Here is a 26,040-nt window from a genome sequence, read left to right on the forward strand (position 1 = left end):
GCCAAAGTTGGGCATGACTTACAGAGCAATCCTATACATGATGACTTTTTGGAAATAAGCCCCATTGATTTTCAGATATAGAACATACCACCAGGTAAATGTTTAGAAGACTGCAGCCTTAGGGCCCAATCCTAAGAAATGGGGGGCACAAAGCCGCCAGCACCTCCTCCTTGAGGGACAACACGGAAGTGACATCACAGTGCCTCACATGTCTTTGTGACATCGCAACGCCACTGCCCCAGGCGACGGGGCTTCTAGTTACACAGCTGTAAGGCCGCGTCATTTCAATGCTTGGGGATGGATCAGGGTGCATTCTTAACACTCCAAACCTAAGGAAAAAAAACTAATAAAAAATATACAAAGTTTATATGCTACACACACCGGTGGCGTAGCTGCCATCCCTGCCACACTGCAGGGATGCACTTGCACACGCGGTGGGCACACTTGCACACGCGGCGGGCAAGCGGTCCATCCCTGCCACACTGGCTGCTCCGCCCCCCTCCAGCTACGCCACCGACACACACACAGACATTCTCTATAGGTGCATCTCTGGGTGAGTCCGCGGCCGCTCTGTAGTGACACTCCCCAGGCGCCTCCCTGGCTGAGTCCGTGGCCGCTGCACAGAACCACTGCAGGGCTTGACTGGGCTACTTCTCCTGGGGAGTGCTAGAGGAAGGGAGGAGTGCGCATGCGCGCTCCCCCTAGAGGTAGCTGGAGGAACTCCTTTCCCTTCTCCCAGGCGGTGCTAGTAAAATCTCCAAGAAGCACACTAGGCTCCTCCCCCTCCACTTCTACCTCAACGCGCATGCGCACAAGCCCTCCAGATTCTAGCGCACGCGCCTGGGTTCTCTCGCGATCCTCTCCCCCCCCCGAATGGCCTGCGGTGGACTTATCCCGGCTCGCCTGGTTTCGGGCGGTGTAACTGCGTCGCTGCCGCGCACCGCGCATGCGCCCGCGCGCGTGCGTCATCATGTGAGCGCCCTCCGCCTTTCAACCTTATTTCTCGGGCGGGAGGGAGCGGCGGCCAGGCGCATGCGCGCAGTCAGTCCCCTGCTATCGCTGGCTCGCGGGAGGGCCCTTCGCAGTCAGTCTCTCGGTTGGGCCGGGCGGGGTGCACGCGATCTCCTCCCCTCCGCCTCCTTCCTCTGCTGTCAGTGGGGGGCCGCCGCCTCCCCCTCAGTGCGCGCGCGCTGGGCCTCCCCCTTCCCGTCAGCCGCCGCAACAGCAACAGCAGCCGTCGCCGCCTCCCCCCTCGCCGCCACCCTCCTCCTCCGGCTCTCTGCCTCCGCCGCCGCGATGCCGGAGAAGCGGCCCTTCGAGCGGCTCCCGGCCGAGGTGCGCCCCCTCAACTACGGGCTATGCCTCAAGCCCGACCTCATCGACTTCACCTTCGAGGGGAAGCTCGAGGCCGCCGTGGAGGTGAGGCTGCGGGGCTGTGTGTGGAGGGCGGAGGTGGTGGGGTTCTCTGTGGGGAGGGGAAGAGAGGGGGTGAGGGGCTGGCCTTGTGGGTGCAGAGGAGGGGAGGCAGGGGACTGAGGGGAGGAAGGGTGTGTGAAGTCTGAGAGCCCAACCCTATGCAGGGCTACTCAGAAGCAAGTTCCTTTATAGTCAATGGGGCTTACTCCCAGGGAAGTGTGAATAGCATTGCAGCCTGAGAGCCCAACCTTATGCTGGTCTGCTCAGAAGCAAGTCCCATTATTGTCAATGGAGCTTACTCACAGGTTACTGTGGATAAGACTGCAGCCTGAGAGCCCAATGCTGTGCGTGTCTACTGAGAAGTAAGTTTCATTAAAGTCAATGGATCTTACTCCCAAGAAAGCGTGGATAGGATTGTAACCTGGTTGAGTGATAGGAGTGTGGCTTTGAAGGCCCTGGGAGTGGAAGGGCAGTTGTGATAGGGAGGAGGGTTGCGGGGGGGGGGGGGAGGAGATAAGAATAGAACCCTAATAAGGGGTAGGGTAGTGGTCCTCAATCTGTGGGTCATGTCCCGGGGGGGGGGACAACACATGACAAGACCTCCTGTTGGGGGTCGCAGCAACCTTTCTAAGCCTGTGAGAGGGAGGGCTTGGATGCAGTCAGGTCATGGCCCTGCCTTCTCAGAACTGAGTTCTTGATGTAATCCTGCACAGCTTCTTCCTGCTGTCTTGCCTGGCAGCTCCTAAGGCCAGCCCTGCTCAGGCTGCCACCTCACAGGGTTGTTGTTTTGAGAACAGAGGTAGGGGGAAATGGGGGGTGTGGCAGCCTCCAGCCTCATGCTTTATTTATTGTGGTCGTGGTATGAAAAAGGTGGAAGACCACTGGGGTAGGGGAATGTTGGGGGCTGCATGCCACTGAGGGGAGCCAGCTCTGTTGTGAGTGGTGGGCATGTGACTTGGAGACTAGGGGTGTGAGAGAGATATGATATCTGACAAAGTTAGGGAAAGGGCTTGTGGATAGTGAGGTGCAGGGATATGTGTGTATATGTGTGTGAAAAGATGGATTTGGGTGGTTGACCCTTGCTGGGAAGGGGTCATCACCTTGGGGTGAAGCATGGAAGTGTTGTGGATGAACCTCGGTTTGAGAAGGGTGGTGTGGGGGCCAGGTTCTTGGGGGTTTAATATTCTGAATGTATAGTTGTGGGGATGGGTGAACCTTTTTAGAGTAGGGAAGAATCCTCATCTTGCAGAGATCTAGGATTGTGGGGGGAAGGCTATGCTGGTATTGTGGGGAAGTATATTTTTTGAGATAGAAGAGGCATCTCTTCTGAAATAGAAGAGGCTTCTCTAGCACCCCGCCAGGCCCAACCAACAGATAGGCAGGCAAAGTTTCTCTGAGATGGGACTTGTACCAGAAGAGAGGAGATTTTACTTCTGATGAGGAAGTCAGAGTCAAGCTCAAAGGGGGTGGTGTCATTCTTGTAGGATGATAGGCGAAATCGTGATTAATGATGCTTCCTGTCTTGAGGGTGCATGGAAGAATCTTATAGGTTTGGGCAGGGCCTCCACTTGGGAAGGGAGATATGTCTTTAGGATTTCAAGTGTGCCATTGAGTTTTCTGCCCTTTGGCAGTGGGGGAGAGTTTCCTTGGATTCTGGCCCTGGGGTATCTCCTTAGTGAAAGTAGTGGGCAAGGACTGCATAATAGATCTGTAGATTTATCCCCTAGAACAGCAATTTTCAACCAGTGTGTTGTGGCACAGTGGTGTGCTGCGAATGGTCTCCAGGTGTGCTGCGGGAGTTTAGGGAAGGGTAATTTATTAGTAGGGCCAATGAGGGTATGAGCCCCCCACTAGCAGCATGGTATGCCTTTTCAATTGTAAAAAAAAACTGATGGTGTGCCTTGACCATTTTAGCACCTTGTGAGTGTACCATGAGATGAAAAAGGTTGAAAATCGCTGCCCTAGAAGTACTGACTGTGACAGTTTTTCTTGCTAATGAGTATTATATGGAATAGTGTTTGTGAAAGGCTAGCCCTGTTGGAAACATATGATTAGCAGATGGGTCTTTACCTCCTTTTAAGATGTGCTAGATTTCCTTGGTAGGTCAGTATTTGTACGTTAAGAACTCTTGTAAAATTACTCTAAGGCAGTGTTTCTCAAACTGTGGGTCGGGACCCACTAGGTGGGTCATGAGCCAATTTCAGGTGGGTCCCCATTCATTTCAATATTTTATTTTTCATAGATTAGACTTGATGCTACCATAGCGTGTGACTGCATTTGGGGAAATGTTACAGACCTGTACTTTAACAAGCTACTATGTTTATGCCTTTAACAATGATAGTAAATAGGACTTACTCCTGGGTAAGTGTAGGTAGGATTGCAGCCTAGGACTGTCAAAAATTTCCCTGCTCGATGATGTCACTTCTGGTCATGGCATCACTTCTGGTGGCTCCTGACAAGATTCTTTTTCTAAAAAGTGGGTCCTGATGCTAAATGTGTGAGAACCACTGTTCTAAGGGATTCTTCAAACAACTGGATCTGAAGGAGCATGCTGCTTATTGTGATGGCTTTTGTAGTGTGAGAGGTTAAGAACATAAGAACAGCCCCACTGGATCAGGCCATAGGCCCATCTAGTCCAGCTTCCTGTATCTCACAGCGGCCCACCAAATGCCCCAGGGAGCACACCAGATAACATCATCCTGGTGCCTCATCCTGGTGCCCTCCCTTGCATCTGGCATTTTGACATAACCCATTTCTAAAATCAGGAGGTTGCACATACACATCATGGCTTGTAACCCGTAATGGATTTTTCCTCCAGAAACTTGTCCAATCCCCTTTTAAAGGCGTCTAGGCTAGATGCCAGCACCACATCCTGCGGCAAGGAGTTCCACAGACTGACCACACGCTGAGTAAAGAAATATTTTCTTTTGTCTGTCCTATAACCCGCCCAAAACTCAATTTTAGTGGATGTCCCCTGGTTCTGGTATTATGTGAGAGTGTAAAGAGCATCTCACTATCCACTCTGTTCATCCCCTGCATAATTTTGTATGTCTCAATCATGTCCCCCCTCAGGCGTCTCTTTTCTAGGCTGAAGAGGCCCAAACGCCATAGCCTTTCCTCATAAGGAAGGTGCCCCAGCCCAGTAATCATCTTAGTCGCTCTCTTTTGCACCTTTTCCATTTCCACTATGTCTTTTTTGAGATGCGGCGACCAGAACTGGACACAATACTCCAGGTGTGGCCTTACATCATATTTCTCTACATCATAATTTCTCTCCACATCTCTAAGGTTGTGGAACCAACTGAGTGCATGTCTGTTAGTAGTCTTGCTTGCACCTGCGATGGATTTCAGGATGTGAGGAAGGCTGTTCCTTATAGATGGAGCTCAGGAGACTTTCCTTTAGGAAAGTAATTTAAAAAGAGTTATTTACTGCCTTCTTGTATACATCCACTTTTATGTTGTCTCCCTCCCCCCATGAATCCCTTAGGGATTTTGTTTATGATCTTGTCTGCATAGTCTTCTATATACAGTATTTCTAATTGTAAAACTTGTAATTTAGCATTTAAAGCACTTGATGTTTTTCTGAGATTTGTTTTGGTTTTTAAGGCTGAAAATTCTAAATGCACTTACTAAAGCGTAAGCCCCATTGAACACAGTGGACTTACTTTTGAGGAAATACTTATGAAGCCATATAAAGATTTGCCAAGTACATTTCGTGCCCTCGCCGTGTTGTGAAGTGTGCTCTGCTCTGTCTTCTTTTACAATTTAGACAGTTCCAGTTAGTTGAACAATGGGGTGATATTTGAATAAAGTTTATGCACAAAGTTAAAACTGTAGAAGAGATATAATAGAAATCAGAGAGGAGAATCTTATCTGTGGAAATGTCTATACAGTACATAACCTTCTGGCCCTCTAGACACTCTTGGAAGATAGAGGAAGCTTTCCTTGTGAAATTGGTGTGTAGAAGACATCTGTGGGCAATTTCTTAATCTGGTAAAACAAGTTGAATATGGAACAGTTTAAGATACCAGGAAGAGTCTTGGTACTCTGAAACACAGTAAAACTATCATAGAGAGTTTTAAAAGCCTGTCATTAACCATGATTCCTTCATGAGCAAGGCTGGTTAAATCCCCTGGGGCTCAGCTGGGTCAAGAACAATATGCTGAACTGGTTCTGTTTCTGGTGTGGTTATAGACTAGGGCAGTGTTTCTGAAACTGTGGGTCGGGACTTACTAGGTGAGTTGCAGGCCAATTTCAGGTGGGTCCCCATTCATTTCAATATTTTATTTTTCATAGATTAGACTTGATGCTACCATGGTATGTGGCTTCATTTGGGGAAATGTTACAGACCTGTACTTTTAACAAGCTACTATATATAGTCTTTTAACAATGATACTCAATGGGACTTACTCCTGGGTAAGTGTGGATAGGATTGCAGCCTAGGATAGTGAGAAATGTTCCTACTTGATGATGTTACTTCTGGTCATGACATCAGTTCTGGTGGGTCCTGACAGATTCTCATTCTAAAAAGTGGGTCCTGGTGTTAAATGTGTGAGAACCACTGGACTAGGGAAAAATGGTACCTAGTGAATTGTGGTTGGAACTTATGAGAACCTTGAAGGCAGCTATTACTAAATAATGGTAGCTTAAAATAGGAAATAAAGGTTCTGTGTCTGTTTTAGCTAATGTTGTAATTGCTTTGGATTGGTTTAAATCCAGGTTTGCATTCCTAAAGGTGTATTTGCACTTGGTTTCTATTAGTCAGTTGTTAGACTTTAGAACTGGAAACCTTTAAAAAGGATATAAGCAGTGCAGAAAAATAGTTTTCCTTAGGTTATGACAGCATCAAATCAGACTGAATGGTTCAGAAGTTTTTCCTAGTTTTAAGTAGTACTGAAATATCACTCAGTGGTTAGCCCTGTTCAGAATGCTTCAGTATTGAGAAGTCAGTACACACTGTCTGGCAGTAGGAATCCGATAGCTCAGCCTTGGCAGAAAGTCATCATTAGTGTTCCCTTTGCTGTTTTCTCTGTTTTATTGTTAACAGTAGTGTCAGGTTTCCAATATCTAGTGGTGACTATGAGAAAAGCAGTGGTAAATATGCTTTTGTAAGAACAGCTTTCAAGTGAATTCTTTGGTGTGACTTGGATCTATCACTAGTTATTTCTGCCTTAAGCTTCAGGCATATCAACTAATTTCTCTATGGTTGAGGTATGCTTCAAGGCACTGTATACTTTAAAGTTAGGTTAACTTTTAGTATTTAATTTGCAGGGTCCTGTTTTCTAAAGTTCAGGCAGTTCTCATAAATTGTTGCAAATGGGGGGGGGGGGAAACTTGTTTTGCCCTTAACTGGATTTGTGCTGCCCAGCAGGAGTAAATTTCACTTTGAAGAGTTGAGAGGATTTGGCTACACATGCAGAGATTAGAAACACTGAGCGGTGACCAGTTGAGTAAATACCATGGAGACCACTTACAGGGAAAAGGAATGCAAGTTTTGAAGTTGCTGAAATGATTCTGACTTAGAAAACAATTCCAGCTGAGAAGGGCCTGCAACTTTCCAAGTTAGCTGTGGGCTGTGGTTTGTGTGTGGCAGCAGAGGGAGGAGGGAAGAGAATGAGGCTATAAACAGGAGCCACCAGTGAAATTAAATAAAAACATAAAATTTCTCAAGCAAATGTGGTGTTCAGTGAGTGTGCTGACACTTGCAAATGGTGGGTGTTAAATTAGGATAAAAATGTCAAGATTGAACAAGGCATATTAATGATTTCCTAACCATCTTGCTGTCAGGGTTTCATGGCCAATTATGCTAGCACCCTGCAACTGTTTTTAACAATTTCTTTAAAATGTGCTGGTGTATGTGGTTGGTAACACCATGTTTAAAAGCAAAGGTAATAAATTGGACCTCTTTGAGTCCTAATCACCATAGAAATTGGGGGTGGGGTGTTCTGAGTAGACTGCAACAACTTGTTGGCTTTAATCTTGGGCATTTCCAGGGAGTGCTAAGAAGGATGCTTGTCTCAAATGCATCAAATGAATACTTCAGATCTAGATGGGCTGAGGTTCTAATTTGCCACAAGGTAGCTTCATATTTTCACATTTCAAGTTTTTGTAAGGCTATGATTAGTATTTAAAATGTATTTTTGCATCTTCAGAGTGGATGTAATATGCTGAACATTTATTATTTACATTTCCGTCCTGTTCTTTCTCCAAGGAATTTGGAGAAATGTACAAGGCTTTCCTCACAATAACCCTGTGAAGTAGTTTAAGATGAAAGATGGTGGCTGGACCCAGGTCATCCTGTAGGCTTAATGGCTTCGTGGAGATTTTTATCTGGATCTCTCTGTTTGTAGTTGAACACTGTAACCACTACACTACCCTACACTAATTCTCAAGATCATTTATGTGATCTTAGCAGGTGCTGATTAACAACTGATGGTGATATTGGACATATTGAAACTTTATTGTAAAGCACAATAAAGCATTTATAGTGCGATAACCCTTCACAAATTCAAACATTACTTGTATTTGAACTTCTTTCTAAGAAATCATTAAAAGTTGACCATAAGTTAAAATGCACTTTTAAAGCTCTTTAAAAAACGTAAACAATATATAAAGCTTGTCTTCATGTTCATTTAGTTGTACAACAGAGATAAAATAGTTGCTTAACTATACGCATGTTGCAGAAAATGTGTTTCGGTATTTGCGGACTGAGCCTGAATTCAAATTCCAGTTTAACCACTGGAGTCATTGGGCTCATTATGCCTGAGCCAAAAAAAGGGGTGGGGTATAAGAGAAGATGAATGACAAAAGGGAATATTAACAAGTTAAATTAATTCAATCTGGTGGTGTACTTAATTTGGCAAAAACCCTAATGTGGGGATCACATAGAATGGAAACTAAGGGCCCAATCTTGTCTAACTTTTCAGTGCTGATGCAGCCCTGAGATAAGAGAACAAATGTTCCTTTATCTTAAAGAGACCACAGTGACTGCCCCCCTACTGCAGGATGCAGTGCATGTCCCATTGTCACAGCAGACTGAGAGCAAAGTCCAAAGTCCAGCTGAAATGTCTGTGTGACTTCCTCTTTGCCTATGATGCAGCTATCACTACCCACTCTGCCACAGATCTCCAGCAACTCATGGATCGTTTTAGCAAGGCCTGCCAAGATTTTGGACTGACGATCAGCCTGAAGAAAACACAGGTCATGGTTCAGGATGTGGACTCACCTCCCTGCATTACAATCTCTGCGCATGAACTGGAGGTTGTCCATGACTTTGTGTACCTTGGCTCAATGATCTCAGACACTCTTTCTCTCTATACTGAGATAAACAAGCGCATCGGTAAAGCAGCTACCGCGTTTTCCAGACTCACAAAGAGAGTCTGGTCCAACAAGAAGCTGACAGAACATACCAAGATCCAGGTCTACAGAGCTTGCGTCCTGAGTACACTTCTGTACTGCAGCGAGTCATGGACTCTTCGCTCACAACAAGAGAGGAAACTGAACGCTTTCCAGATGCGCTGCATCACCTGGCAGGACAAAGTTCCAAACAACACAGTCCTGGAACGAGCTGGAATCCCTAGCATGTATGCACTGCTGAAACAGACGCCTGCGTTGGCTCGGTCATGTTGTGAGAATGGATGATGGCCGGATCCCAAAGGATCTCCTCTATGGAGAACTCGTGCAAGGAAAGCACCCTACAGGTAGACCACAGCTGCGATACAAGGACATCTGCAAGAGGGATCTGAAGGCCTTAGGAGTGGACCTCAACAAGTGGGAAACCCTGGCCTCTGAGCGGCCCGCTTGGAGGCAGGCCGTGCAGCATGGCCTCTCCCAGTTTGAAGAGACACTTGGCCAACAGTCTGAGGCAAAGAAGGAAGGCCCATAGCCAGGGAGACAGACCAGGGACAGACTGCACTTGCTCCCGGTGTGGAAGGGATTGTTACTCCTGAATCGGCCTTTCCAGCCACACTAGACGCTGTTCCAGAACCACCATTCAGAGCGCGATACCATAGTCTTTCGAGACTGAAGGTTGCCAACAACATCAGTAGTGGAAAGTTGAATGGCTTTGGGCTCTAAGTTACACTAACTGTTGCATTTCTGTGTCCAAGTGTGTTATAGACATGCACATGCAGGCACTTAATAACAATGCTGAGAATTCAACTGCATTTTCAAGTGTGATAACTTGGAACATAGGAAGCTACCTTGCACTGAGTCAGACTGTTGTTCCATGTAGCTCACTACTGTATTGTTAAACTGACTGACAATGGCTCTCCAAAGTTTCAGATATGAATTTTTCTCTGCCTTACCTGAAGATGCCACGGATTGAACTGGAACCTTTTTGTATGCAAAGCAGTTGCTCTGTCACTGAGTTGCAGCCCAGTCAAGGATACTTCCAAGCTCAGTAGCCCTGAAACCTGCAGGAATTTGGAAGGAACGTGATGTTACTTATGGATGTGCAGGTGGTCATTCATACTAACAGCCTGGAGCAAAATATTTTTTTCTCACTTGGTTCTTAATGGAAGCCAGTGTAGCGTAATGAGTGTAGCGTAATGAACAGAATTTTGGACTTTGGCTGGGGGGACGTGACTTCAAATCCCCACTGAGCCATGAAGCATGTTGTGTGACCTTGGGCCAGTCACTATCTCACAGGGTTGTTAGGATAAAACAAGAGAACCCCTGCAAATGCTATCCTGAGCTCCTTGCAGGAAATGTGGGATACAAAGGTTAATAATAAAACTTTGATAGTGGAGTGAGGTGGAGTTGACCAAATGTTGAAAGAAACATTTGCTGCTCTGTCTTGAAATTGTTTTACTTCCTCTTCTATAATTTCATATGCTTAATGAACAGCCACTAAAAATCATAATACAGGCATGCCTCTGTATCTGTGGTGGTTCCATTCCAGAACCTGCCACAGTGACATGAAACTGCAGACACTGGCGAATGCTTCCCCAGGCCTCCTAATGCCTTATAAGGCACTAAAAAAATCATTTCCGGTTTCACAGAGAAACTGGAAGTTGTGTTTGTTAACTGTCGGACTCGGTCTGAGCCCAGCAAAGGCCATCAATGGATGTGTGCAACCTCTGCTGGGCTCAGAGGACCCTCTGTAGAGGGTGCGCAGGGGGTGCATATGTACTGGCCTTGCAGACCCAATCTGTGGATACGGGATCTGCAGATATGGCCCTCCCTGTATTGTTAACCAACCATTTTAAGCACCAGATTAGCAGAAGGTCATCAATATATCAGTGAGGGAGATTTGTAACAGTGTTCACCCATTGGCACAGAATTTCCATTGGTGAGGACTTCTGTACTTCAAATTCAGACAAAAAAATATTTGAATTTGTTTTAGGGTATTAAATGACCAATCAGAATCAATCCTCTTGGATGTATTCCGAAGTGGCAACCTTCTTGTTATATGTGCAAGTTCTAGTGAGCTGGAACGTTTTTGTGATCAGCAGATTGGACACAGGTTTGTTATTGATATTGTAACCAGTCATGTGATTTCAAAACCCTGGTAAATGAATTACACTTATTGTGGTCTTTGATGTTTGCATTCCTTTGTTTTTCTGCTTGGGGTAAAAAAAGCTAGGCACTTAAAAATTGCTTTATTTTCAAACGTGAAAGAAAGCTGAAACTAGCATTTTACTTAAATTATAAGTTGGTTAGCATGTACAATTGCTGTATCTTAAAGCAGTGACTCAGCTTGTTAATAGTTAGTAGATTAAAATACTTTCCTGTCTAGATGACGTGCTATAACCAATGCACAGCATTCTTCTGCCATGACTTTTCCACCACAGCAAATCCAAGCTGTTGTCACAGTGGCGAAGTTTACAACAACAGAATGTCAGCAAGCTTCATAGAAATAACCAGGGCTTTTTTTCTAATGGAACGCGGGGGGATGGAGTTCCATCACCTTTTTGCAGGGGCCCCTCCCCTTCAGAGGCATTCCAGGAGGGGGGGAGCAAAACAGAGGCATTTGCTGGGTGGGTGCTGGGGGGTACAGGGTGGGCGGGCGCCTGGCCCCTGCCTAACCGCACAACGACCCCCCTCCTGCCCCATCTCCAAGCTCTCGCCTGAGCCCAGCCCGCCTCCCCTCCCCCCGCGCTCTGCTTCCCCACGCAGCTTCCAAGCCGGTGGAGGGCGCGGGGGACACACGCCGACACCGAGGAGGAGGACGGACAGCCAGCCAGCCAGGGAGACGGGCTGCAGCACCCACGGAATGCCCAGGTACTGGCTTGGTGGAGGAGGAGAGGAAGCTGGCTGCTGCATCCCTCGTGCCAATCTGCAGCACAAGCCTAGGCGTGTCTACTCAGAAGTAAGTCTCATTGTTCTCAATGGGGCTTGCTCCTGGGAAAGGGTGCATAACCTTGCAGCCTGAGAGCCCAAGCCTATGCATGTCTACTCAGAAGTAAGTTCCATTGTGTTCAATGGGGCTTACTCCCGGGAAAGTGTCATAGCCTTGCAGCCTGAGTAGACAGGCAGAGGAAGGGCTCTGAGGCTGCAGTCCTCTCCACACCTTCCTGGGAGGAAGCCCCACTGCCTCTAGTGGGACTGACTTCTGAGTAGACAGGCAGAGGAGGGGCTCTGAGACTGCAGTCCTCTCCACACTTTCCTGGGAGGAAGCCCCACTGCCTCTACTGGGACTGACTTCTGAGTAGACAGCCATAGGCTTTGGCTTTGAGGCTGCAGTCCTCATGCATGCTTTTGCTTATAAATAAATAAGGTAATTTATTTATAAATGCTTTTATTTATAAAAAGGTAAGGGTGAAAAGGGATTCTACGTGTGTACAATGTGCTGTCCAGCCTTGCCAGAGATCCTCCTCATCCTTCCCCCACAAGCATGCCCTCCACCAGCCAGCGTTTGCAGCTCCTCTCCAGCAATGCACAGCAGCTGCTCAGGGCAGCAGAGAACATACAATTGCATGCCAAGCGCCTTCCCAAAGACACAGAGTATTCTGATACCTGAATTAAACCATATTTTATCGCTTGTTTGCAAACATAGCTGTTTCTATGTGCACCTAAGGACCCCTATCGTGTAAGAATTCCTTTTTTGTTCTTACTCCCACAGTTGCTTAGAGTAATTTTACTACATGGAACTCATGTAAGCCATTTTCCGGAATCCATTCACTGCATCCTCTCCTCGAAGTAGTGCCACACTACATACTGCACGCTACAAGTGTACCTGTACTGTATTTTTCCCCTTGTGTAGAAAAAGTAGCTAGGGGGAAGGGGATGTGGAGATTGACAACCCAATCCTATGCATGTCTACTCAGAAGTAAGTTCATCTTTAGGGGGGAAGCACATAAAAAATATTTTATTTCTCCAATAAAAATGGTTTATAAATAAATAAATAAAAGATTAACAAGTTGGGAGTTCCTGCACCTATTTTTATTTTTTATTTTTACAAAAAAAGCACTGGAAATAACCTTGTATGTTAGTGGCTCGACAGCTTTTCTTGAAAAGATTGTAGAAGAGCAGTTGTCTTGGCAAGATAGCATGTAGGCTGTGGCAGCTTAACACATCAATATCATTGTATGAAGAAGCTCAAAAATCCAAAGCATGCAGTTCTTTGTAAATCAGACCAGAGAGATTTTTCATAGACTATTGTATTGCTTGTATGCTAAGTTAAGAGATAACTGTTTGCATTCTTTTGAGAAGTTGTCTTTTCTTTAGTCTCTTGGACTAAAGAAATTGACCTTCTTTATGTAGAGACATAGGGAATTGCCATTCAGGCAGTAGCACACATTGATAGCTAGGAGAGCAGGTTGTAAAAACCTCATTATTAATATTCCCAGAGAGATGGTGTGGATAAAACTAAGATTTTTAAATCCTTTAAAAATAATTTCATGAACAAGGTAGATTGGATATGTATTATGTGTATATTTTATCTGGTATAGCTGGTCTTTTTTTAAGCAACTTGCAGACGTTTTCAGTCAGACATGGTTACCTGTCTGTTCTGCCTAAGAGGGTTGCTGCAGTTAAGCAAAGCTGAAAGAAAAAGCTAATATGCCTGTTTAAATTGTAAGTGTACTCTGTTCATCATGCTGAAGAAGGGATGCATACAGTTTTATATCACTTCATTATTTTTTAGTAGCAGAAAATAGATAGCATTGTCATGCTGAGACCAAATGACTTATTGGCATGAGTTCTTAAGCAAAAGACGTAATAAAAAATTAATCACTAAATTTTAAATAGCTTGGTAATAGCTATCTTGAATCCCAGTCATTTGTGTACCGACTGAAGTATGCTATTACACTACTTTTCAGAGTCGGTTTTGGCCTCCTATGGCTTTACAGCACAGTAATCAGAGTTTTACAACTTACGTCATTAAGCTAAGGGCAGGGTCACTGACCACACCGGTGTAAACTGTCTCATATCTCATAGGGAATTTGAGGGAGAAAAGGTGTGGCTTTTTTCTTCTGCTGGATTTTTGTGGAAACTGAAAGATACTTCAACTGAAAGAAGTTTCAACTAAAAGGAGTTGGTTGTGACCACAAGTAATGCCTCGGCTTGTGAGCTGTACTGCTGCTTTTTTTTGTTCATTTGATCATGAACTAGAAACCCTAAAGTGTACTGTGCTTCGTATATCTTTATTTGGTTTAAAATAGTGGAAACTAAACTCCACTCTATCAACCTATCAGTAGAATTACTTGCTGATTTAAACTTATCTCAAGCTTATAAAATTATCAAAGACCACCTTTTTCTAGCTGAATTCAATACTTTAAAAAATTCTCTTAATTTGACCTGTTCCCCCCTTTCCCTAGGTCTTTTTCCGCAACATGTTGTTGCCACTTCAAACTATTTTTTTCACCTCACTAATCCTAGACTGAAGAGAGCCTTCATGCTCGCTAGACTCAACATATTTCCCTCAGCTGTTCATTATGGTCGTTTCATGCGAGTTCCTCGCGAGAAACGATTATGTTTATTCTGTGGGGAGACCCCGGATACTCTTTTACACATTTTGCTTTTTTGTCCCTCTCATGATTCTCATCGTAGGATTTATCTAGAATCCTGGATTTCTAATTTTCCCCCTCAGGTATCACCCCTTCCCCAGTTGTTGGAAGACTCTATTGCTCCCTTGACGTATTCAGTGGCTAGTTTCCTGGCCTATACATTACAAAAAACGCCGGACTTTAGTTCTATAAAATCTTCTTTAAAATTTTTGTAGTCACCTTTTTCCATCTAACACCTGTTTTACTGAAAGGGTAAGGTTGTCCCTTCTGGCTCCTTTTCTTTCTAGATCCTATTTCTTTTTTCTCTATTTAGTTTTCCTGAACTAGTCTAGTGGATAACGGTTGTATTGTTCCACTTTGTTGTCAGTTGTTTGCTGTAATATTTATAATGCCAATAAAGGTTAACTAACTAACTAAGTGTACTGTGCTTGACATAACCTAAGAAACTGCTTTGTTCCATATATTATGTTGGGAGCCCTAAGATCAACTAAGATTACTCTCCTGTGCTCCAGCATGCCAGGTTTCAGCATCAAAGGCTCATGGATATTCTTGATAGCTGCTTTACATCTGTGGAATTTCCTTCAACTGCAGATTTGCTTCAGTCTTTGTTTGAATGTAGTTTTGAAACTATAAGACCCTTCTGTCTGAGCAAACATTTGGTGACTATTAGCTATGTGTGTGAGGTTAGTTGGGGGAAGGAGGTATTGAACTTTGAGGTGTTTACAAATTTCTAAATACAGTTTGAGACTAATTATTCCCATGGGTTCTGTTCCAAGTACTCAGGTGGATAAAAAAAAACGCGCTATAGCAGATCAATTTAAAAAACAAAGTTTCTTTACTCCAGTGATTGAAAAACAACCTTGCCGACCTTTTGACTCTAAGTTAAGTCATTAAGAAGACAATCCATCAGCACTTAGTGCATTTTTTTTGCCATCCAGTTGAGTCCTGGGAATGAAACCTTCGTGAATAATGAAACTCAACATGTATAGTTCTCAGCATTTAAGTCCTCGGTGCTTTGAAGAAATAGGGATAAGATGCAAACTTTCCCTGCTTCCCTTCCCTTCCTTCCTCAGTATCTTGTTGTGCTCCTAGCACCACTGCTTCCTGTAAAGGCTACATAGGCAATGCTGAGCTTCCTGCAGTCCCTCCATCAGCCATTGGAGGAGAAAATGGCAGCAGCAGTAATGGATGCCAAGGGAGAGAGGTAAGCTGTTCTCATCCTTCTTTTGGACACTACAGTGTGAGAAAAGGATGAGCTGATTAGGTCTCCATAGAGGTGGCAGATGAATGCAGAGTGTCTTCATCCCCACCACCAACATGCAGCCTCCTCTAGTTCACTGCCTAACACAAAGATGTCAAACTGTGTCATGAACCGCCTCTTCCTGTGCTTGCGGGAGGCATACTGGATTATATGTGTTCAAGATTGCATTTCACTCTCTTCAGTCCCTTTCACTGTTTTTTTTTATTTGGAGAAAATTCTGCTTTTTAAATCCAGTGAAGGGCAGTGATATATTTACAGACTCCACTAACTGTTTACATTATTTCTTATGGAAGAAAATTATCCTTTATATTATTATTAAAAGTATTATAAGTTGTTCTGTAAGTTCATGTGTTCTGGTCCCTAACCCCAGCTTATAAAGAAGATATCCTATATTATGGTGCTATCCCTTTCCTGTTGAAGCTAAATGAGTGTTTGAGCAAGTACAAAGCTCTCCAAATTACATAGGACATAGGACAAAGTCTACTATGTATATAAGCTGTTGGACGAAGTCTGCTTTATCTCCTCAGTGGGAGATGACTAGTGCCTAAAAGGTCATACAATGGAAGGACTGTCTAAATCTCTCCTTTCCCAATAAGTCTTCTAATTTGGCTGAAGGACATCCTGATATACTTAGTGAAGTTTAACCTGTTGTTGTTGCTTTTTATATCTTGCTTGTGCAGTATCTGCCAGGTTTGTGGATCATGCTGATTAGGGATTGATTTTGTGTTTCAGATTGTTGTGTTTAAGATGTTGGACATCTTTGGGTGCTTGCAGTGTATTTACTGCATGATTTGTGCAAATATTGAAGGCAAAAGGTTTTACTACAGTCTCCCCACCACGCCTGTGGCTAGCTGAGCTTTTGGAATAGCAATAGCTGTGTCAGTAGCTGGGAATCCCATAATGTGTTCCATATGCTCAAGGGGGCTTTGACTGCTGTTTCTCACCACAGCTGCACATGCCCCTTGTCAAACAAGTTCTGAAATTGAGCATACTTTCAAAGGCATATAGTTACATAAATGTTAAATGTGTGCCCATTGGGCAAAAAGGCAGGGTACAAATTAATAAAATAATAATAATAAAATAATACATGGCATAGGGCAGTGTTTTTCAAACTGTGAGTTGGGACCCACTAGGTGGGTTGCGAGCCAATTCCAGGTGGGTTCCCATTTATTTCAATGTGCATTTTAATATTAAAATATTAGTATTGTTGCTGCCATGATATGTGACTACATTTGGGGAAATATTACAGATCTTATATTACATAATTCTTTAAAAGCAGATCAGCAACTACTTTTTATTAGCTCTTTATTTTAAATAATTTTTTAAAACTTAAATGTACAATATTGTAAACTTTAATTTACTTAATTGATTTGATGTTATGAGAGTGTTAAAAATTTTCCTGCTTGATGTTGTCTCTTCCAGCCATGGCATCACTTCCAGATTAATGACAGCACTTTCAGTGGGTCCCAACAGATTGTCATTGAAAAAAGTAGGTCCCAGTGATTAAAAGTTTGAGGACCACTGGCATAGGGAGACCTGCTGTTCAAAGACAGGGTTAAAACACACACAGAACCCATAGACAGTGGTTCTCAAACTCTCACTAAGTCTTTACTGTAGGTGGCGGGGTGGGGGGGGGGAAGGCAGAGGTGTGATGCCCAGCATCCCAACTCTGATCGGGGTGCAGGGTTGTGCTGCCACTCACTGTCACCTGCAGCAGCCTCCCAGGGGTCAGGAGAACCCGGCGCCAGCCTCAGTAGGGCTCCCCACGTAGCGCAGAGCTCTCCAGAAGGCGATCATGACCCCTTCTGGTTTTGCGATTTCTGGTAAACCAGAAATTGCATCTCTAGTGTGATTGGGTCGTTCTGAGCCTCCCAGAGGCAGTGTGTGGATACGTGCTGCCTCTGGAAGGTTCAAAAAAGCCTCCAGAGGCAAGGGGAGCTCTACTCCCCTCAGTTTTGGAAGCTTGGGGGGGGTGCAACCTCCTTACCAGCGGCGGCTGTAGCATATGCAACCTGTCGCTGGCCGGAATGTCGTTAAGGGGCGCACACCTGTAATTGAACTTGCCTATAATAGCTCTTTGGAGTCTAATGTCCATTCTTTCCAGATCTTTGCTGATTTGTCCCCCATCACACAACTGAATTCCTGATGTCAGCAGTGCTATAGTTAATTGAACTCAACTAAGTGATTATGCAAGCTTTAGAACTTAGTTTCCTTAGGAATTGATTGCGACTGTTTGACAGAGAGACTGTCATACAGTCTAAATGCTGAATTGCATTCCTTTACTGTCAGGAATTAACAGCGATCTTGAGCAGTGGGAGGGTATTGCTGTGTGTGTTAGTAGTTTTACTGCTTGGCTACTGTAATCAGCACTGGATGCAAATCAGAAAAAAAATGTGGTTGTCTAGATAAGACCTAATACTGCAGCTGCTGACACTGGCTTGTAGATGTGTTCTGTCAAAGTTCTTTTTGGTTGTTATGTTCTTGAGTGGGAGTCAGTTTTCATATTTTCTGGAGAATAGTTTAGTCGCTGCGTGGTAGAATAGGAGGGTCCACAGTCTGGCATTGACAGTAAAGTTCTGCAGAGCAGTGTTAGACTGCACTTAATTACTGAGGGGGTTGACTGCCCATCCAATTGTTCACTATACTTGTTTTGCCACTGCTTTTTTTTTTACCTAGAAAGCATAACACAAGGGCAAATTTTCTGTCATCTCTTCCTTTGACCTGGGAACCTGATGACAATAATGATTGTCATGTCCTTTGGTATGTGTACTTAACCAATGCAGCATGCTTAAAGCAATTGACAAAATACAAGGCTGGATTATAGGTTTTTAATTTCTGAAACATGAGCTATACAAAATGGGTGAGGGTTTGTGTAGTTCACATGGTATTTATGTAGTCATGTTGTGTAAAGTTAGGATATGCATCTGTCTGCATTCCTTATTAACATTTTTATCTTGCATTCCCTGCCAAGACGACTTACAGCAACAAACAATATACAGGGTGACCTAAAAGTAGGTGGACATAAATGTTATTTACTGTGCACCTACTTTTGGCTCACCCTGTGTTAGGATTTAAGTGATAACACTGGTAAACTGGTAGTGGATAGGAACAAATACTTCTGCAGTATTTTAGAGATTGCCCATCTTACTTAAGCAACCCACAAACCTTCCTTAGAAGGTTGGTCTTACTCTTAACAAATCTTTTGAAACCTGCAATAAAGCTGGTCATGTGCGTATCTTTAGGGAAAGGGGTTAGAAGCAGGAAACCCGCCAGAGAAGCGGTTGGCCCTCTGGATGGTGAGGGAGGGAAAGGGGAGATAAAAGGAGACTTAGAGATGGCAGAGAAATTAAATGAGTTCTTTGCATCTGTCTTCATGGCAGAAGACCTCGAGCAGATACCGCTGCCCGAACGGCCCCTCCTAACCGAGGAGTTGTCAGATAGAGGTTAAAAGAGAAGATGTTTCAGACCTCATTGATAAATTAAACATCAATAAGTCACCAAGCCCTGATGGCATCCACCCAAGAGTTATTAAGGAATTGAAGAATGAAGTTGCAGATCTCTTGACTAAGGTATGCAACTTGTCCCTCAAAACGGCCACGGTGCCAGAAGATTGGAGGATAGCAAATGTCATGCCTATCTTTAAAAAGGGAAAGAGGGGGGACCCGGGAAACTATAGGCCGGTCAGCCTAACATCCATACCGGGTAAGATGGTGGAATGCCTCATCAAAGACAGAATCTCAAAACACATAGACGAACAGGCCTTGCTGACGGAGAATCAGCATGGCTTCTGTAAGGGTAAGTCTTGCCTCACGAACCTTATAGAATTCTTTGAAAAGGTCAACAGGCATGTGGATGCAGGAGAACCCGTGGACATTATATATCTGGACTTTCAGAAGGCATTCAACACGGTCCCTCACCAAAGGCTATTGAAAAAACTCCACAGTCAGGGAATTAGAGGTCCTCTCATGGATTGAGAACTGGTTGGAGGCCAGGAAGCAGAGAGTGGGTGTCAATGGGCAATTTTCACAATGGAGAGAGGTGAAAAGCGGTGTGCCCCAAGGATCTGTCCTGGGACCGGTGCTTTTCAACCTCTTCATAAATGACCTGGAGACAGGGTTGAGCAGTGAAGTAGCTAATTTTGCAGACGACACCAAACTTTTCCAAGTGGTGAAGACCAGAAGTGATTGTGAGGAGCTCCAGAAAGATTTCTCCAGACTGGCAGAATGGGCAGCAAAATGGCAGATGCGCTTCAATGTCAGTAAGTGTAAAGTCATGCACATTGGGGCAAAAAATCAAAACTTTAGATATAGGCTGATGGGTTCTGAGCTGTCTGTGACAGATCAGGAGAGAGATCTTGGGGTGGTGGTGGACAGGTCGATGAAAGTGTCGACCCAATGTGCGGTGGCAGTGAAGAAGGCCAATTCTATGCTTGGGATCATTAGGAAGGGTATTGAGAACAAAACCGCTAATATTATAATGCTGTTGTACAAATCTATGGTAAGGCCACACCTGGAGTATTGTGTCCAGTTCTGGTCGTCGCATCTCAAAAAAGACATAGTGGAAATGGAAAAGGTGCAAAAGAGAGCGACAGGTGATTACGGGGCTGGGGCACTTTCCTTATGAGGAAAGGCTACAGCGTTTGGGCCTCTTCAGCTAGAAAAGAGATGCCTGAGGGGGGACATGATTGAGACATACAAAATTATGCAGGAGATGTTCAGAGTGGATAGGGAGATGCTCTTTACATTCTCTCATAATACCAGAACCAGGGGACATCCACTAAAATTGAGTGTTGGGCGGGTTAGGACAGACAAAAGAAAATATTTCTTTACTCAGCGTGTGGTCGGTCTGTGGAACTCCTTGCTGCAGGATGTGGTGCTGGCGTCTAGCCTAGATGCCTTTAAAAGGGGATTGGACAAGTTTCTGGAGGAAAAATCCATTACGGGGTACAAGCCATGATGTGTATGCGCAACCTCCTGATTTTAGAAATGGGTTATGTCAGAATGCCAGATGCAAGGGAGGGCACCAGGATGAGGTCTCTTGTTATCAGGTGTGCTCCCTGGGGCATTTGGTGGGCCGCTATGAGATACAGGAAGTTGGACTAGATGGGCCTATGGCCTGATCCAGTGGGGCTGTTCTTATGTTCTTATGGTCAGGATCTAGCTTCTCTTACTGTTTCTTATTTGGAAGATCACAGTGCACAAGAGGGCACATGTAGAAGGAGATAAGGCTGTTTCTTGGGCTGAGGCTGTTTTTCACTTAAAACAGCGGCTCTTAACATTTTAGCTCCAGGACTCACTTTTTAAAAATGACACGCTATCAGGACCCACCCAGCTTTACAAGACTTAAAAAAAGGCCAGGAGGAAATGTCCAACCCTCAATTGACATCTATCTCAATTTTTTCTTGGAGTATTCTGTGTTATTGCAAGCCTTATTAGCTTCCACTGACCCTAACACCATTTTTCAGCTAGCCACATTTATCTCGCAAATTGTGGCGTCTAATTTGAAGCGTGCCCCCATTTCTTTGAAGTCTCTGAATTCTGGGAGTTAATTGTAAGTTGGTATGTTATAAGTAAACGAACTTTTAGTTGTATGAAAGTGTTTAATGATTTCTTAAATGTATGCCAATAAAGGTACTGAAACTGACTTAAAATTTTTTTTACTTCTTGAAACTGCTCAAGGCTATGTTTTCATCCTTTTTACTATGGTACGGGGTGCCTTTGGCAGCGTTTTTTGAGCTCCATGTTCATCAGATCAGGACCATTCTGGTGGCCTTGTGTTCCCTTCGCCTGGTGTTCAACAGGAGCTAAGGCACGTTTGCCTACTCATGAATAAATATGCATGCCTCAATTTTGTTTTCCATAGGGCTCGATACATTTCCATTGTCAGCTTGAGGGAGGGACTTCCTTCTTGAGTGTTTTTTTGGGCCTGTGCCTGTATTCATCAGATTAGAACCATTTTGGTGGCCCAGTGTTCCTCTCCACCTGCTCTGGGAAGTGAACTGAAGCACGGTTGCCTACCTGCGAATAAACACACATGTGCGGCTAAGCTTCACTTTCCATGGGACTCAGTACGTTGTTTGCTCTGAGCTTGTTAGTTTCATGATCCACCAACAATCAGGTTGTGACCCACAGTTGGGGAAACACTTGCTTCAAAGGTCAAATTCAGCACTTTGATTTGGGCTCAGGATCAAACTGGCATCCAGAGCAGATGTTAGAATAGGTGTAATTTGTTCTTCCCAGCCGGCAGGAGCCTTGCCTCTGTAGTCTGACCAGTTGTAGTACATTCTTCTTGTGTTCTTGTCATCCATTATATAAATCCTGGCCCTTATCCAGGTGTCAATAGTTATAACAGAAGGTTGTGCACATTGGTGCACCTTTGGACAAACTGTGCTTAGTATACAAGCATGTTGTGTATGGAAATTCCTATGAGGTCCTTCTGTATTAACTTCAAGATGTAATTTTTCATACCTTGTACTGTTCTTAGTGTATATTTTACATTTGTTTTTTAGCAATTGTATCCCATATTTCCCACTCAAGATGGCTAATTAAAAGCTGAAGTAAAATCAGATCAGGAGTCTTTGCCTGCCACCTTCACTTGTCTCCCTTGCCTTTTGTTCATTCATTGTAGCTGATTGGTCTCAAGAAACCTATTTTTCATGCAGAAATCCTTGTATGTTTAGGGTGTGAAGTATGAATGAAACATAGAATGCAAAATATGGTGTAATATTGATACGGTAGTTGAAGGCTGCATGTTGAAATTGATGCCTATGCTGCTAATGAGATTCTGAAGGGATTGAATTTTCTACCAATGTTGCTACAAATATTTAGATATTGCTTTTCAAGAAAAAAAACAAGCACATGAAGCAGTTTACAGAACATAAATAAATGATTGTCCTGAAGAACTTGCAACCTAAAAAGCAGAAGAAATGCCAGCAAACAGCTGGCGTGTTGGGATGAGTAGGAATAGTCGCTCTCCTGCTAAAGATAAGAGAGCCACCATTTTAAAAGGTGCCCCTTTGCCCAATTATTGATGTATAAATACAGGTTTTACAGCATTCCACTTGTCCATGGCTGAAGTTCATGTTACTCAAAATATCACAGAAAACTTCTACAATGGGTGCAATTTTCTATTCTGAGAAGAATTTCCACTTATTCATGGAGATTTCCCTATTGCACATGTACTTTGTTAAGGGGAGATATTCACCTTGGTCTGTGCTTCCTTTTCATCAGTTTCTCTCTGAAAAATGTGGGCACAGAGTCTCCTCTCTTATATAAAAAGAAGGCTGGTATTTTGTGGAACTCTTAAAACTGTCAGATATTGCATTAGGTGTATCCAAAAATGTTGTTATGATTTTCAGTTATTGTTTCAGGATGGCTTTATAAGGAAAGTGAAAGTTAATGTTTTAATGTTCATGGAGTTTGTTACAATTACTGGGATCTCCTTATTTTGTAGTTATAATGTAGATACTCATTTTTATAGAAGGTGCTTTCCAGAAAACAGATTTTTCTGCACCAAAAGAGGCTTTGAAATGTTAATCATTATTGTGCAGCTCTTTCCTTAATGTGTCTACTTCTCTACAAAACACTGAATATTTGTATTTTCAGTGGTGTGCAATACAAAATATTAAATTGTGTTGAATTCTTATTTTACAATGTTGCTCTCAAAAGCAAACATATGATCCAGCAGGGCTGTTCTTGCCATAGGCCCATCTAGTCCAGCTTCCTGTATCTCACAGCGGCCCACCAAATGCCCCAGTGAGCACACCAGATAACAAGAGACCTGCATCCCGGTGTCCTCCCTTGCATCTGGCATTGTCATAGCCCATTTCTAAAATCAGGAGGTTGCACATACACATCATGGCTTGTAACCCGTAATGGATTTTTCCTCCAGAAATTTGTCCAATCCCCTTTTAAAGGCATCTGGGCCAGATGCCATTCTGTGGCAGTGAGTTCCACAGACCAACCACACGCTGAGTAAAGAAATACTTTCTTTTGTTTGTCCTAGCTCTCCCAACACTCAATTTTAGTGGATGTCCCCTGGTTCTGGTATTATGAGAGAGTGTAAAGAGCATCTCCCTATCCACTCTGAACATCTCCTGCATAATTTTGTATGTCTCAATCATGTCCCCCCTCAGGCATCTCTTTTCTAGCTGAAGAGGCCCAAACGCTGTAGCCTTTCCTCATAAGGAAGGTGCCCCAGCCCAGTAATCATCTTAGTCACTCTCTTTTGCACCTTTTCCATTTCCAATTTGTCCTTTTTGAGATGTGGCGGCCAGAACTGGATGCAATACTCCAGGTGTGGCCTTACCATCGATTTGTACAACAGCACTATATTAGTGGTTTTGTTCTCAATACCTTTTCTAATTATCCCAAGCATAAAATTGACCTTCTTCACTGCCGCCACACATTGGATTGACACTCTCACCGTCCTGTCCACCACCACCCCAAGATCTCTTTCACAGACAGCTCAGGACCCATTAGCTTATATGTGAAGTTTTGATTCTTTGCTCCAATGTGCATTAATTTACACTTACTTACGTTGAAATGCATCTGCCATTTTGCTGCCCATTCTGCCAGTTTGGAAAGATCCTTTTGGAGCTCCTCACAATCACTTCCGGTCTTCACCACTCGGAAAAGTTTGGTGTTGTCTGCAAATTTAGCCACCTAGCTGCTGAACCCTGTCTCTAGGTCATTTGTGAATGGGTTGTAAAGCACCAGTCCCAGGACAGATCCTTGGGGCACGCCGCTTTTCACCTCTCTCCATTGTGAAAATTGCCCATTGACACCTACTCTGTTTCCTGGTCTTCAACCAGGTCTCAGTCCAGGAGAGGACCTGCCCTCTAATTCCCTGACTGTGGAGTTTTTTCAGTAGCCTTTGGTAAGGGACCGTGTCAACTGCCTTCTGAAACTCAGGATACATAATGTCCACAGGTTCTCTTGGGTCCACATGTCTGTTGACCTTTTCAAAGAATTCTAAAAGGTTTGTGAGGCAAGACTTACCCTTACAGAAGCCATGCTGATTCTCCCTCAGCATGGCCTGTTCATCTATGTGTTTTGAGATTCTGTCTTTGATGAGGCATTCCACCATCTTACCTGGTATAGATGTTAGGCTGACCAGCCTGTAGTTTCCTGGTTTCCCCCTCCTTCCTTTTTTAAAAATCGGTGTGACATTTGCTGTCCTCCAATCCACTGGCACCATGGCCGTTTTGAGAGGCAAGAATAAAATTCTGAGCTCATCTTACAAGTGTGAAGTCTCACTGAAACCAGTGAGGTTCTGCTCCAGTGTAGGCATTTGGAGTTACAATTTAAAGGGTGTCGACCTGTCTGTCTACCTGTCTTTTTTGTAGAAGTTCTCTTACCTATCCAGTTTTGCATTTTAATTCAGATACTGCACAGTATCTTCAGTCATGCATCAGATGTATCCTGTAAGTTATGTAGATATGATTTTGACACCTCATTTGCAGGTCTTGGCAGCTGAACAATTCATTATGTTTTAGCTGTTATCTTGGTTCCTATAAATGTGCTGTGGCACATCACAACCTTTGGAAGGTTGATACTTGCAAGAATTTTAAGTTAGCATATCACACTTAATTGGCAAACACAATCTTCAGAAGTATCTTTCCCCCTATTGCCTGTGCAAGTGTGATGTCTGCATGTATAAATCATGTGATAGTACATGTACAGGGCTGGCCCATCCATGAGGCCAACTGAAGAGGATCCCTCAGGCAGCAAAATTGGCAGGGGGGTGCCCACTTCTGTCTACCTGCTCACCTCTGCCAGTCTTCCCCTTGCTACCTGGATATAAGGAGAGTGGTGGGCTAAAGCTGCTGTTCCCAAACTCCCTAAGAATTTGGGAACTGGGGTAAGTTGTTGCGGGGGAGGAGCAAAGGCAGTGACACAATCCTCAGGACTGTGCTGCTGCAGGGGCTGATCAGGTGTTTCTTACCTTACCAATTGCTGCACTGGCCTCTGGTGGGTGCAGGTAGCCTTGCAGACCCTTGCACAGGGCTCTCTAAGCTTCCATATAGGTAAACAAAGCAATCAGAAACCACTTCCTGTTTTTGATCACAAATATGGGTGCCAGAAATTAAGTATTCTGAAATCTGCGTTCAAGAATATACAGTATCTGTAAAAGTTTCAGTTAGCAGTAAGTGTATTTCCATTTGAGTAAGGCTGGCAATGCACATTTTTTCCTGCTTTCATGTAGTGAAACATGTTGAACTGTTCCTTATCAAACCTCCTACCGAGAATTGCAGTAGGTAATAATGTAGTGGGTGTATAGTGTGTTGCCCTGGTTTTGGCATCCAGATTGTTCTTGTAAATTAAGTGGATTTTTTGGGTTTTTATCCATTTCCTAGGGGTTCTTTACTGCTGAGCAAATTGCTCACATGATTGGCTGTGAAAGCCACTAGGC

At 44.0% G+C, this 26,040-nt stretch overlaps 1 protein-coding gene across 1 annotated transcript in view; it reads left to right on the forward strand.

The window, feature by feature from the left end:
* Positions 1 to 1,018: 1,018 nt before the first annotated feature.
* Positions 1,019 to 26,040, forward strand: part of NPEPPS (aminopeptidase puromycin sensitive) — a 101,266-nt gene continuing 76,244 nt past the window's right edge. The window contains exon 1 of the mRNA XM_066627646.1: positions 1,019 to 1,419. Within this exon, the coding sequence (XP_066483743.1) occupies positions 1,033 to 1,419 (387 nt within the window). The 5' untranslated portion in view covers positions 1,019 to 1,032. The remainder of the gene's footprint in view (positions 1,420 to 26,040) is intronic.

Source organism: Tiliqua scincoides, chromosome 5, assembly GCF_035046505.1.
Source record: "Tiliqua scincoides isolate rTilSci1 chromosome 5, rTilSci1.hap2, whole genome shotgun sequence".
Classification (NCBI taxonomy): domain Eukaryota; kingdom Metazoa; phylum Chordata; class Lepidosauria; order Squamata; family Scincidae; genus Tiliqua; species Tiliqua scincoides.